Source organism: Crocuta crocuta, unplaced genomic scaffold (assembly GCF_008692635.1).
Source record: "Crocuta crocuta isolate KB4526 unplaced genomic scaffold, BGI_CrCroc_1.0 scaffold92, whole genome shotgun sequence".
NCBI lineage: Eukaryota > Metazoa > Chordata > Mammalia > Carnivora > Hyaenidae > Crocuta > Crocuta crocuta.
This window is the reverse complement of record NW_027528804.1, coordinates 5,641,792-5,656,859: the sequence shown is the minus strand read 5'-3', so window position 1 is coordinate 5,656,859 and position 15,068 is coordinate 5,641,792. Positions and strand designations below refer to the sequence as shown.

The 15,068-nt window shown below is 35.9% G+C and overlaps 2 protein-coding genes across 6 annotated transcripts in view; one reads left to right on the top strand and one right to left on the bottom strand.

Annotated features, from left to right (window-relative positions):
• AIMP1 (aminoacyl tRNA synthetase complex interacting multifunctional protein 1) overlaps positions 1–3,488 on the bottom strand; it is a 39,956-nt gene extending 36,468 nt beyond the window's left edge. For 2 of the 3 annotated variants that reach the window (XM_077755787.1, XM_077755785.1), the window contains exon 1: positions 3,397–3,487. Coding sequence is in view for 2 of the 3 variants with exons in the window: in XM_077755785.1 (XP_077611911.1) it covers positions 3,397–3,398 (2 nt within the window). In the remaining variant the exon portion in view is untranslated. Of the gene's footprint in view, positions 1–3,396 lie in introns of all 3 variants that reach the window. The other variant, XM_077755788.1, reaches the window with a different exon arrangement.
• Positions 3,489–3,750: 262 nt separating this feature from the next.
• The window catches only part of TBCK (TBC1 domain containing kinase), a 190,010-nt gene continuing 178,692 nt past the window's right edge, over positions 3,751–15,068 (top strand). Inside the window, exons 1-3 of one of the 3 annotated variants that reach the window (XM_077755782.1) lie at positions 3,751–4,020; positions 6,009–6,039; positions 7,187–7,407. In XM_077755782.1, coding sequence (XP_077611908.1) covers positions 7,215–7,407 — 193 coding nt within the window. In that variant the 5' untranslated portion in view covers positions 3,751–4,020; positions 6,009–6,039; positions 7,187–7,214. Of the gene's footprint in view, positions 4,025–6,008; positions 6,040–7,186; positions 7,408–15,068 lie in introns of all 3 variants that reach the window. The other 2 variants (XM_077755783.1, XM_077755784.1) reach the window with 2 other exon arrangements.

The window sequence follows — 15,068 nt, the reverse complement described above, 5'->3', positions numbered from 1 at the left end:
CGCTCAGGTCATGATCTCGCGGTTCGTGGGTTCGAGCCCCGTGTCGGGCTCTGTGCTGACTGCCAGCTCGGAGCCTGGAGCCTGTTTCAGAGACTGTGACTCCCTCTCTCTCTGACCCTCTCCTGCTCATGCTGTCTCTCTCTCTCTCTCCTAGAAATAAATAAAACATTAAAAAAAAATTTAAAAAAAAAAAGAAAAACCTCTTTTAAATTTGACCCTATTTTTACCTTATGTCACTTTTTTGTTTCCTCTTATTTGTGCATACACAATAACTTTTCATTTTAACGGTAAATCTTCATATAAAGGATACTTAAAATGGAGATTATAGTCAATAGCTACATACCAACACTACACATTAATCAAACTGATGACAATATTAACCATTATGACCAAGTTTGCATTAAGTATGGGCATTGACAACTACACAGTGTCACTTAGTTCACAGTGATTTTAAAACATCAGTTGTGAAATGTAAAAGAAAACAGTACACAAGTATGTGAATTGGGTTTGAATAGTGTTTAGATTCTTCAGAGTTTCTTCTGAAAGAAACACGTATATCAGAATTAATAACCTATAGTGATTTTAATCAATTTTTTCTCTCCCTTTCTACCATCATTTTTATTCTAACCTTCCAATCTTCATTCCACCATTTGCTTCAAAGTCTGCCAGAGAAGGGCAGATACCGTACGTTTCCATGTATAGGAGGATTAGGAGGAACTTAACGGAGGACCATGGGGGAGAAGAAGGGGAACAATAGTGGGGGAGAGGGAAGGAGGCGAACCATGAGAGACTCTTGAACGCTGAGAACTGAGGGCTGATGGGGGTGGGGGAGAGAGGAAGGGGGGTGATAGGCAAGGAGGAGGGCACTTGTTGGGATGAGCACTGGGTGTTATATGGAAACCAACTTGACAACAAACTATTTAAGAAAAAAAATCTAACTGCGAAATCACTCCACAAGGAGAACATTTTTATTACTGTGCTACATCGGAGACACTTTTTAGAACTAAGTTAGTAATCCTACTAGGATTTAAAATGTGTCAAATATAAGAATTTTTAAAAAGGTAAATAATAAAATTAAATATTCTGGGAACAATTCTTCCCAGAGACACTATAATAGCAGTGGTAACTGGCAAATTCCACGCGTGTTTTTGCAGCCTTTGCCAAAATATTGAAAACAGACCTAAAACTCTGTTTTTTGTGAATGTTTATTTATTTGGTGTATGGTCAGAGAATGAATTCACATTCTAACTCCGCCATTCATCAGCTGTGTCACTTTATTTAAAAAATTTTGAGGTGGGGCACCTAGGTGGGGTGGCTCAGTCAGTTAAGCCTCCCGACTGCTGCTCAGGTCATGATTTCACCACTCTTGAGTTCGAGCCCACATCGGGCTCTTTGCTGACAGCTCTGAGCCTGGGGTCTGTTTTGGATTCTGTCTCCATCTCTCTGTCCCTTCACCACTTGTGCTCCCTTTCCTCTCTCAAATATGAGTAAACAAAAAAATTTTTAAAAAGTTTTTTTTGAGGTACAGTTGACACATAAGATTAGTTTTAGATGCACAACATGATTCGATACTTATGTACACTGCAAAATGATCACATTAGTCCAGTTAACGTCCTTCATCATAGTCACACTATAGTGTGGTGAGAACCTTCAAGATCCACTCTTCTGACTACTTTCAAATATTCAATAGAGTATTATTAACCATAGTCACCGCTTTGTACATTGTATCTCCATGACTCACTCATTTTATAACTGGGAATTTGTTTTTATTCTTGATAGTTTTTCTTTACTTGCTGGAGTGCCTTCTTTCTCTTTGCTAATAAGGACACAGGGAGTCCTGGGGACTTAAGGCATAGCTATGAGAAGACAGTCCATACATATCAGGTGTTAAGGTCATTAACACAGAAAACCTTCCTGTCCAGTGAAATATGCATAAAATTTAAAAAGGGTATGTCTAGGTTTCTCATGGTCTGCTTACCAAACACCAAGGTCACCTTTTAGCTGATTCAGAATTTCTTCAGTAGAGTTTAACCATCCCTTTCCATCCAAAGAAGCACTCAGCACTATCTTTCTCCCATTTCCTATCTAAAAGCACAGCTAATAACAACAGCCACTAGTTTAATGAGCAAGGCACATTACATACGGAGTCCCTTAAGCTTTTCAACCATGTGAGGTAACGTTTCCATTTTATACAAACCTTCAGAGAAATTATGACTTGTCTAAATCTATCAAAATATTAAATAGCGAAGCTCTGATTTTAGTTTGTGTTTGTCACTCCGAAACTCACATTACACTTCCTTTTTAAAGTGTTCCCCAAATCTAATTAGAGAAAATTGACTCACCATCCACCAATATTCTTATACATCTAAATTAAGAGCACTAAGAACCTGGTCATCCATTTCTTACCACCCTTACTCAAGCTACCATCATGTCCCCTCTAGATTACTGTAACAGCCTCCAAACTGGTCTTTCTTCTACCCTGTCCCTTTCAGTATATTCTCCACGGCAGCCAGTAAGATCCTCTTTTTAAAAGGAAGCCAGATTATGTCAATCTGCTGATCCAAACTCTCCAATAGCTTTGATGCCCTCAATATCCTTCATGATCTGTTCCTTCTATGACTTTGTCTCTAGTTTAATCCCTTAACTCAACTTTAATCCACAAGCTTCCTTGCTTTTTCAGGCAAGTTTAGGCTTCATGGCATAAACTAGCAATGACTGTTTATAGCTGATACCTCTACCTGACTGCACTTACCCCAAGATATCTGTTAAGGTTAATTCTCTCACTGACGTCAGCTACGAAAGTTGTCTTTTCAGTGAGACTTTCCTTGGCAACACTAAAATTTCAAACTATATCCTCCTCTGCTTTATTATTTATCTCTTAATCCCCCATTAGGACCTACAATATAACATGTTTTTCTTAATTCTGTTTAGGATGTCTTACTCAAAATGTGAACTACAGAAAGAAGTTCCTGTTTTGTCCATCATTCTTTTCCCAATGTCTACAACAGTACAAGAAACATAGTGGGTGCTTAACTAATTGAGGAATGATTTCCTGCCCCACCCCCACCCCACCCCAGTCCTTTCAAACACACGGGCGCACGCGCACACATTAAAAAGTAAACGTGTTTGTGAATGTATCTTTTCCAGCAGCAGCCTTTCCGTCAGCCCTTCATCCCATTTCTCAAACTGGGCTCCTTCAAGAGGTACCAAGCTGCTCTCTACTTCCACATTCCAAGATTGGTGCTGGTATAAGCGTTACTTCCCTCTAGCATCAGAGGCCAGATCCTATCTCCCCAATCAGAGGCCAGATCCTATCTCCCCAAGATGATAAGGGAAAAACGACCCTCCTTTGATCTCAACACGTATACCCCAGGACCTTCTGCGGGCGTCACTCACATAAATCGGTGGACACAGGAACGTGGAGAGCCTCACCGGGCGGCTTCAGGCTGGAGCAGTTACGGTACCGCACACGACGGCAGTGAGAAAGGACCCAAGGAGGTGTCCTCACCAAACGCCTGAGCGTTCCACCGATTTAACTTCAAATTATGTCGTCCCCTTCCTGGGAGCAGCCATACCATGCTCTCCGTCTTCTATGTTCTCAGCTAATAACTTGAACTCCTCTGCACTTCTTCCTTGGTAACTACGTTTTGTCTCCAGGCTGGGCAAGGGGCAAAACGCCGGACGTCGGGTCTTTCCTCCATGTTGTGGCGTGGAGGTTGTGAGGTCAGAGGAAACGGCCCGGCTGAGTTGAGGACGGGGGCGGGGAGAGCTGGGAGCTGTCAGTGGAACAGGTCTGGCTCGTGCTCCTGTTCAGATTCCGAGCCGGAAATTTCGGTGGATTTAACTCGCAGGCAAAGCGCAATTCCGGCGCTCCCGGAGCGGCCTCGTTTGTAAAAGCACCTGAGATGCTGGGTCTGGCGCTCTAGACGGTAGCGGCAGCAGCACCCACAGCAAGCTGGGGCCCTGTGTAGAAGCTCCATCCCCTTGTCTTTGTGCCCGCCTGCTTCCCCAGACTCAGAGGCAGGTATTTGGGTTCTTCAGTTTTGAGTGTCTTAGTGGGTGGGGCCGGTGGGAGGTAGAGGAACGTCAGGTGCAGCGAGTGGCCCAGCTTGTCCGCAGAAACAAGAGCCAGCCTTTGGAGCTGCTTGATGCTGAGTCCTGTGCCCATCCGGAGCTAATGTCCGCTTTTCCCCACTACACACGTTTACTTGAGTCCTTTGAGAACTGTAGGCAGCTATTTGAGAATGACCATTGTTTCAAATGAACATCTAAAGAGGACGTTGGAGAATGTGGATTCAGTTCTCCATTACTCACCATAGATACAAAATCTTGGTTTTGTTTTTGGTTTTCAGAGGTTGTCATTTGTCGAGACGTTCTCTTGTGGAGTGGGAGAATGTGAACACCTGGAGGTTCCTTTAGAATTGTTAGTGGTTTCTTTTCAAGGCCCCTTGGTTCCTGTTTTTATTTGGGACAGAAAGAACGTTTTGAGGGAAAGTACATAAAATAAATGAGCCAGCGTTATTCGCCCATTGAAGAAATGTGTGAATTATTTTATTCATGATGAAATCGGCATCTTTTGTACCATGTTTTTGACCTTCACCCCCAGACCTCCATTCTCATTTCGACTCCAAATTCTTTGTGGGCAGGGATTGTGTCTTCTTCGCTATCATTGGCCCTGCAGGTGGAAAAACACCTGACTTAAAATAGGTTCAAGATATTGGTTGAATGAATGAATGTTCAAACCCCATCCCTACGTTGTATTTCCTCAACTAATCTGTCAACGTCAGCGGGTTTTTTCCACTAGCTTTCTTCCACTCATCAAATGTGAGCAAATCTTTGTTTAAAATTTTAATATATGAACCTTTTTATGTGTACCCATCTACAAGGTAGCTGAAGCAGAACACTGATGAAATATTTTATACTAACTAGTGTCTTATGTTTGTGAATCATATGCGCTTCCTGTTTTGGTTCTATGCTTTTCAGTTGTCTGATAGAGTCTGCCTAACTGAAAATCAAGTAGTATAATATAGAAGGATTGTGTAATACGATGCAACAGTTTAGTGTCTTCCTACCGTTAGTCCTATTCCTGAGAGAGAACCACTTTTAGCGTTTTTTAACTTCAGATCTCTATATTGAATAATAAGATAAAATGCTAATTCTTTTTTTTTTACTTTTTAAGACAAACCACACTATCCACAACTTCCCTTCTCCAAAGTTTTGAATAGTGTTTACATTTTTTAGTTTTCATATTGGTTAATGATATAATTCTAAGTAATAGGTGTAAATTATTTTTTCACATCAATTTTTAAAAATATATTTTTGCTCCTTATTTGGTAAAATGAGAAAAATAATGACTCTACCTTGTTTACCACTGCAAAAACTATGTCCATCACTCTCACTTTTCCTTATCTGGACCTTTACTTATACATTGTTAAGATTAATAATATTTACATTACATTTCTTAGCTACAGTTATTTTCTTTTTTATATGTGCTAAAAAAGCAACAAACTGTTACAATATTGTGAGTTTGTCAATATTCCTAAGTACAGAATCAAAAAGTATGCTATGATACATTTCCTTCCCAATTTCTTAATTTCATGACCTCTGTGCCACACTAAGGAGAAGACTTATAATAGTAACATCAGATTGATTTCTTCTTTTTTCCCTATAATGACCAAAAACTTATGCCATAGTTAAGTGTGATTTATTTTTTGGGCCATGGTCTTATATAGTTTTTAACACTCCTCACTTTTACAAAGGAAATTCTGTTCTCTTTTGATGGAAAGTTACATTGTGCTTTTTTTTCACCAAGTCCTCCCATCTTATGCTTTCTTTACCATGTCCTCTCATTCTTTGTTTGAGAAGCTTCCATTCCATATCTTTGCTTGAAGGTAAGCCCTTGAAGCCCAATTACTTTCTGTTTAATGTGAACAGGATATGTTCTGATAAGTTACATTGTTTCTTAACCACACATTTTCTATTATTTGTTTTTCTCCTTGTTTTGGTAGAATACATCCTAAGGATATTTATTCATAAAAGGTATGTGGTTGTTAATTTTATTTTTTTAATGTTTGTATGGCTGTAAATTATTATCATTATTTATGCTATAATGATGGATAGTTTGGCAGGGTATAGAAACAAAATTTTTGTCTCTTTAGGTCTTTCAAGGTTTCACTGNTTATTGTCAAATTAGTTTCCACATAACACTCAGTGCTCATCCCCACAAGTGTCCTCCTCCATGCCCTTTGAAAATTTACGATGACATGTCTTGTGAGTTTATTCTTCTTGAAGTGAACTCATTGAAAGGAGCTAGAAAAAATGTCATAGTGTGGGTATTTTTCATTTAACCTCCTTGATATTATAAATGTTTCCAATTTGAAGGTACATATTTCCCTTGAACTGTGAGGACTTTTTCTCCTATTCTGTTTTTTTACAATTTATTCTCCTTTATTTTTTTTTGGTTCTCTTTTTGAAACTCCTGTATTTTTTTTTGTATTCTTGGTTTGACTTACTATATCTGTTAACTTTTCTCTCATGTTTTCATCTATTTGCTTTTTGTTCCATAGTCTGAGCAGTTGTCTCAACTTTCTTTTCCAACATTTCAATCTACCTTGGTAATCATTTAATTTCCAACCACTCATTTTTAATTATTTCTTCCTCATATTCTCATAATTTTATTTCATTTTTTATTTTTTTATAAGATACAATTTACATATACTAAAATGCACTGATTTTAAGTGAGTAGTAGTTTGATGAGTTTTAATACATGTGAACTCTATTTTCTCTGTACTGACTTCGCTTACTCTGCAGAAAGGAAAAGTTCTTGATGGTCTGTGAGTTATTCAAGCTTTAGGTAAATAGGATGTCTCTTATTGATGTAAATATGTAATAACAGACTTCATAATTGTTAAAACTGTCAGACATCATTGAAGAAAAAATGTTCTATTTTTTCCTTTTTATGCCATTGAAAATCTTTGATTGTGAGTTAGAGCTACAATCTAAATTTATGATTGTGTGATTTTTCCTCTTAGATATTATCTTGGAATTTTTTGACTTTGATACTTTTTACTGTGAAGTGTTCTGTTTGGTATTTTCCTCCAAGTTACATATTATTAATCATATTTAAGGTGAAAAAACATTGGCTTAATGTTTGGTTGATCTGTCATAAAATTCTCTCCTTTTCCAGATTATCTTAGAAGATCTAGGATACTGAAATGTTTCCCCTGAAAGATGCTGAAATGGGTGCCTTTACCTTCTTTGCCTCGGCTCTGCCACATGATGTTTGTGGAAGTAATGGGCTTCCTCTTACACCAAATTCCATCAAAATTTTGGGGCGATTTCAAATCCTTAAGACCATCACTCATCCCAGACTTTGCCAGTATGTGGATATTTCTAGGGGAAAGCATGGTAAGCTGTTCTTTTCTTCTGTTTTTTGTTGTTGTTTTTTTATTCCTTACTCTGTTATTTTGATTAAGTTACAGATTTATAGTAAGTGCGTACAGTAGTCAGCATATGTGTGCATGTGCATGCCTTCACCTGCAGTCCAGCCAAACTGAGTCTTTTGAGTTTTCCTAATTTCCTGGCAATCCCTGATTTTAGACTCTGATTTTCTTTCCTGGATTATACTATGTTACATTCTCTGCAATGTGAGCTTAGTCCCTTTCCTACTTTATTTTATAGCTTTATGATATTTTATTATTTTTTTCTATTTAGTTTGTCTCTTTTTGAGGATCTTAGTTCTGGAAGATAATGATTAAATGACTTTTACTTCTGACGTCAGAGCCAGTACTGCATCACATAAGAGGCATTCAGTAAATGTTTGTTGAGTGAGTAAATTAATGAATGACTACATTTGAGAGATTCATATTTTTTAGATATGAGAATCAGGATTTTTAATTTTCTCTTTCAGGGAAACGACTTATCTTAAGCATATTCTTCAATTCTGTAAGAAATAAATGAAAGTTCTAATGTCAGAAATTTTAGAAGTAGCTCTTTAGACGTATTTGATGATTGAGGGGCACCTGGGTGGCTCAGTTGGTTAAGCATCCAACTTTGGCACAGATCATGATCTTGTAATTCGTGAGTTTTAGCCCCGCTTTGGGCTTTGTGCTGACAGTTCAGAGCCTAGAGCCTGCTTCAGATTCTGTGTCTTTCTCTCTCTGCCCCCTCCCCACTTTTGCTCTGTCTCTCAAAAATAAACATTTTAAAAAATGTATTTTATGATCGAAAGTGGTAATTTGGCCTGTCTTCAAATGAAAAAAGAGTCACTTTTTTTTTTTTATTTGGAGCTCAGTCTTATATAAAATTCCGTTTAGAAAACCAAAGTAGAAAAGTTGAACCCTATTGGTTAAAAAGTCAGTGTTTCACTAGGAAGATGTATACTGCCTTGTCAGTAGTATAGTCAGATTCTTTTGTATCCTGTGTCTTAGTCCATTTGGACTGCTATACAAAACATCATAAACTGGTTAAAAACAAATATTTATTTCTCCTAGTTCTAGAGGCTAGGAAGTCCAAGATCAAGGAACCAGTAGATTCCCTGCTTAATGAGGGCTACTTCCTTATTGACAGCAATCTTTACATCCTAGAAATGTCCAGGGAGTTCTCTCAGGTCTCTTTTATAAAAGCACTAATACCATTCATGAGGGCAGGGCCCTCAGAACCTATCATCCAGAGGTCCCACCCACAAACACCATTGCCATGGGTATTATTAGGTCTTAATCCTAAGGAAGGGGGATCACAAATATTCAACCTATGCCACCCTAAAGATACTTATTATGGTAATATTTTAATTATTTTAAAATTATTTTTAGAAACTTAATTGCATGCAGGGGTTTCATTTCTTAAAATTATTTTAAATACATTTCACTGAAATGTATTTAATTTTTCTAACAAAACATGTTAAGAAAGTAAACCCTATATATTTGCTGATATTGAAATTATTTTCCTGTAAAAATGGCATTTTCATGTGTTTCAACCTAATATTAAAGACCCTAAAAAACTGCAAACAACATTTCCTTTGTTTTGTGACAAATAGGCTAAATAATACTTTCAAGTAGTCTGGGTATGGCTTTTAAAAAAATATTTGCTCTGAAAACATTTCCATTTTATAGACTTTGAGTAGAAAAGGTTTTTGTAATATTAGTAGTTAATATTTATTGAGTGTTTATTGTGTATTAGGCAGTAAGTATTCTAGGTGCTCTACATATTTTAATGAATTTAATCCCCATAACACTACCATGAGATAGGATCAATTAACTATTTTCATTGTACAGATAAGGAAATTGAAATACAGAGCAATTAAGTAATTAATCTAAGTTCATACAATTAGAAAGTAAAGAGAGGTGGAATACTAACATTTTATCATATTTCTAAACATTTTTTAAAGTTGAAATAAGTGTACATTAATGCAAATATTGACACTTCTACTATCAAAGCTGTTCAATGCCTTAAATACTTTGGAGCTCAATTACATACCTAGTGTCTTGAATATTTAGATACATCCAGAGGCCTGATGAGAGACATAGGAAGGAAGGTGATAAAAAAAGTTAATTATCTTACAGATGATGAAAATTTGTGATATTTTATATTCAAGCATATACACATACACATGTGTGCACACAGACATGTTAAAGTACACATTATTCTAATGGGATTTTATTTACTCTGCAAGGTTGCGTTGCCTTTAATTTATCTATTCAGCATATATTAGTAAATATTTACCAGCTTTGTCTAACCTTTCAGGAGAGAATGTAGATGGGCTCATATTAATGCCATAAGGATCTTTCTCCACAAGGAACAAATTTGGAGGGCAGAGCTCATAGAAAGCTAGAATTGAAGCAGAGTTATAAAGATGCTGATAAATTGAAGATTTATTTAGGAACCAGTCTTTCTTATCTACTCTGACATTTCTTATATTGTGCTTTGGCATACATAACGTCAGTCTATTGATGTTATAATACTTTCAATAGTCTCTTCTAATACTATGACCCTCCTTATGCTAGGTGCCAGATATATGAAGATGACTAACATAGGATCTCAGTTCTCAAGCTCTAAAAATGTAGAGGAGAAAAATACAAACATGATTATAATATAGTAATACTTGTTATAACAGATGATGTACAATGTGCTGTCCCATTAGAGTACAAAAGAAAGAATGTTGAATTACATTGAAGAATGTAGATATTTATCAGATTCCTATATATAGAGTTTTTGTGGGATAGCGGACTTTGGAACACAGAGGGTAGCTTTTCTGTGTTTGAAGTTTTATTTACTTCCGTTTATTTTAATGGTACCACTGGCCTAAAAGGAATATCACATTTTCAAGAGATGCTCTGGCCGTTTATTGTTGTCATATTCCTAAGAAAGCAAATCTTAGTATCATTCTTTTAAAAAAAAAGTTTATTTATTTAGAGAGAGAGAAAGAGAGAGAATCCTAAGTAGGTTGTGCATTGTCAGCACAGAGCACGATGCAGGGCTCGAACTCACAAACCACGAGATCATGACCTGAGCTCAGGTTGGACACTTAACCAACTAAGTCATCCTGGCACCCCAATCTTAATATTCTTAATTGAGCACTCTTATTCTTTTTAAAGGAGTTTATATTTCTTAATTTATTATAATCTTTTTGCCCAAAAATTGACATACAATATTATATATATATACACACACACACACACACACACACATAATTTATATATACTGTTTGCTCATGAAAGAAAATATATAATCAAAATGGGAGAAAGGAAACAAAGAATAAGATATTAAATTAGTAATATTAATACATAGTTTCTTCACATTAATTATAAATTTTTGTAGACTTCTTATGGGTCAAGGCAAAGAAGAAAATTTAACTACTTCAAACAAAGTTAATTTATAAATTTTTACTTGGATCTGGAAAAATGATCAATTGCAAGCTTTATAATATGCATACAATATATTGTATGTTCAGGTGATATATGGAGACATTAATATAGAATCTTTTTTGGTATGAGATCTGAGATATCTTGTGTTGTTGGGGGCAGCGTTCTCAACATATCTAGCTATTTGCTTTATTGTTCTTTTTTGTTGTTGTTGCTTTCTGTGCAGAAGCCTCTGTAGCTTCTTGTCCCAATTTTTCTGTGGATGAACGTCTAAGTAAATTAAATTTGACAGTTTAAAATAGCAGTTCTTAACTCAACAGCCATAGAGGCCTGAGAATGGACATCAGATCTATGAACCTCTTGTAATTCTATATACAATTTTGTGTTTGTGTACATGTATGCACAAGCATTTTCTGGATATGAGTCTATAGTTTTAATCTGATCTCAGAAAGGAATCATAATGTAAAGAAAGGATTTAAAAGCACTTGTGCAGAGTATCGACTACATAGAGTAAATTTTTCTTGTTAATTTAAAGATAATCTGGAGAAGTTCTAATGTAGGCAGCAGCCCCTCCAAAGTTGATTTGACCTGTATCAACAGGTGTGCCCTGTCACATTATTTGCCTATCTAGATACCCACATTCAGGCCACTGTACAGAGTTTTGCACAAAACCTTCTGGCTAATGCCTTAAGGAGGAACTGCAATCTGATTCTCTAGTTCATTCTGAAAGGAGAGGTGCTTTTTGTAATTGGCTTAAACATAATCATGAAGAGGAGTGGTAACCAGGTAGACTTACCTATAGATAGCACTAGACATTTGCCAAAAGTCTAGAAAGGAACTTTTGGCAAGTTTCTTGTTTAAAAAAATTTTTTTTGCTAAAATTTTTATTTGATGAATGGCTTCAATGCCATTAACCTAATATTTAAAAATTATAGGAATCATTTGAGGCTTTTAATATCACCAAAGAGTTGATAGATATTGTCAATCCCTGAATGCCTCAAACACCTCTTCCCACCACTACCAATCTTATCACAAATTCTAAAGAATTTCCAATTGTTACATTGGCCCGGCTTCAAAACCATTCCAAGCAAAGCTTGGCAATATAGTAGATCCTCATTATCATTTGTGACTGGTGACCATAATTAGTATTGCTGTTTTCCATCTGCAGTTTTGAAATATGTTTGTCTTCCCAAACTCTTGCTACCTAGTTCTTAGGACTTCTTCATTCTTGTGTCCTAAAGCGCCTTTTACTCTTTCTAGTCTGGAAGCCCATTTGGAGCATCACTTCGTATGATTGGAGTCTTGCTTCTATCCAGTTCTCCCTAGACTTTCTTTTCTCAGGATAATTGACTCAATAGTCCTAGATATTTCTTGCACTCCTTGTTTTCTTCCCTTTCCCTAAATGAGCCCTGTAAACACTGAACTTGAGAAAACCTTATGATATAACCCCTCTGGGGAACACTGTTGCTTACTTTGCACAGCTACTTTATTTTTAGTTATCAACATGTCAGATAGAAACTGTTCACTTTAGTATTGCTAGACTTTGTTACTACTGAAGCTAACTCAATAATCTGGGTAGTTCCCTTAGGCCCATCCACCATATTGCTGGTTATTCTACTTTCCCTGTTCCTATCTCAGCAGCCCTCTTTCCTAGGATAACATAGGTCTTGGATATGTAAAGTAGCCATATGTTTTAAGTTTGACTGCCTGGAATGAAAATATCAGTGATTGTCGAAAAGTTAGGGAATTTGATTATCTTGTTTATATTGGATGTGTCCATTGTCCTGAAAAATTGTATGCATAAAGAGTAAATAATTGAATTTAAAAAGTATTGTATAAAGGTCTGTTTGTTCCAAAACATTCCTGTGATTTCAGTTATTTAGTTTGAAAAATTTGAAAAGGTTCTATTCAGCAATCTCCTTGGTCTATAGCACATATTTCTCGATGTAACACTGTATGATTTTGGTTTGAACTCCACTTAATTGTCTCCTCAAAGAATTTTGATATTGGTTCTCTTTCCCCTTTTTATTTTGTTCTTACTATGCAACTATCTCACATCTTTTCATGGTTAATTCCCCCACCTTCCCATTCATACTTGGGATGAATTCACACTTTCCCATACATACATGTGACATATGGTCTGTTTTTGTAACATTATGTTTTCACATGTTAGGTTAGCTCAAAAGTCAGACTTTCAACTGTTTTGATCACTCAAAACTGATTTGAGATGATGTTAACTCAGGATGAAGTATAGAATCTCAAGAATAGTGGACATTTTATTAGAATTTGAGAACTTGATTTATTAATAGAAAAGTTGAGCAAAATGTCTTTAAAAGAAAAAAAAACAAATAAAGCATGAAAATATTTAAGTTAACAAATTTAATCTTTTTCTTTTGAACTTGAAATTTCAACAGGATTTAGAAGCAAAGTGAGGATTAGAAATGGTAATGGTAATCATTTTATTTGGTATTAATTTGCCCAGAAATCTTCTGGTGATTGCTAGTGAAATAAAAACCAAAATTATTTTAACTAATAGGGTTGAAATTCAGGTAGAGAATGATAGAATTGTTAAGGACCTCTAAGATTTATTCCATATTTCTAGCTGCATATACATTTCAGCCTAAGTGTCTCTACCAGTTCAGAGTTCCATGAGAGAACTAGAACCCACAGGATATTCATATTAAGAGATTAATTGCTAGGAACTGGGTCATGTGACTGTGGGGACTGGGTAGGCAAGTTTGAAATCCATAGGGCAGGCTATCAAGAAAGACAAACAAGAGCTGAAGCTGTAGTCCATGAGCAGAATTTTTTTTTTTCAGAGAAGCCTCAATCCTGCTCTTAAGGCCTTTAGAACTGACTGAATCAGAATTATAACAGATTAGCTAGGATAATCTTACTTACTTAAAGTAAAGTGATTATAGATCTTGTTCATTTATAAAAATATACTTTTACAGGGCACCTGGGTGGAGCATCCAGCTTTGGCTCAGGTCATGATCTCATGGTTCGTGGGTTCCAGCCCCGTGTTGGGCTCTGTGCTGACAGCTAGCTCAGAACCTGGAGCCTGTCTTTGGATTCTGTGTCTCCCTCTCTCTCTCTGACCCTCCCCTACTCATGCTGTGTCTCTCTCAAAAATAAATAAAAAACGTTTAAAAAATTATATATACTTTTACAGTAACACCTAGATTAATGTTTGAATAACTGAAAACTATAGCCTAGTCGTGCTGACTCATAAAACTGACCATTACAGTGACCTTGTAACAATATCGGGTTTTAAACGCTGAATTTTATTCGTCCATTTTGTTATATAAATATTTATTTGTTTGTATTTAAAAACTGATGAGCTAGTCTCAGTTTTTACTGTGAATAACAAAAGAATGAGCAGTAACTGTATTCTGATAACCTTTCATATTAACATACTCACAATTTACCTTTCTTTCTCTTAAAGAGAAGGATTTAGATCTTTCTTTTAGTCTCCCTCATGTTTCAACCCCTTCATTATCTTTGTTGCTGAATACTGTACTCTTCTTCAGTTTTTAGTATTGACTGGAAACATACAGTTCAGGCTGTATTTACACTGCAGTGATACTTGGCATTCATGAAATATTTGTTAGAGGAAAGATTATTTCACAGTTCTTGTATGTTCTGCTCTTTAAAGTTCATCTTAGTGTCACATTTGTTTTTTATAAATAATGCCACTACACTGCTGACTTCTACTTGGCACATTATGACTCCCAGATATTTTTGTCATATTTTATTCTGTGAAGCTATATTGTTTTTATAACAAACAGAAGTTATTTTCCAACAGTGGTCCAGAGTTTCAGAATGAAGACTCTCTAATGATTTCTTGAAAAAACTGGTTCATATTGGAAACATTGTTTTGGTGTACATTCCATTACCTCTGGGAGAAACTTTGATATTCTGCCAAGAATTATGTCTTTGCTGTATTAAAGTAATGGTTCAAAGTTCCATACAATCCTGAAGCTTTGGCAAACTCTGGTTTATGACATTTTGGAGGAGTTTCCAGAAGAAGCCGAACGATTTTTTTTCTAAATTATTTTAAGCCAGACAAATTTTAATCTAGTGCCAAACACTTTGGAAATTTCCCATGGGTATGGAGACTTATGGATATCCAACTTAAAATTATAAATTAATGGAACATGCACATTTTAATAAATTCTGTTGTTTTTGTTTTATATTTAAAATCAGCAC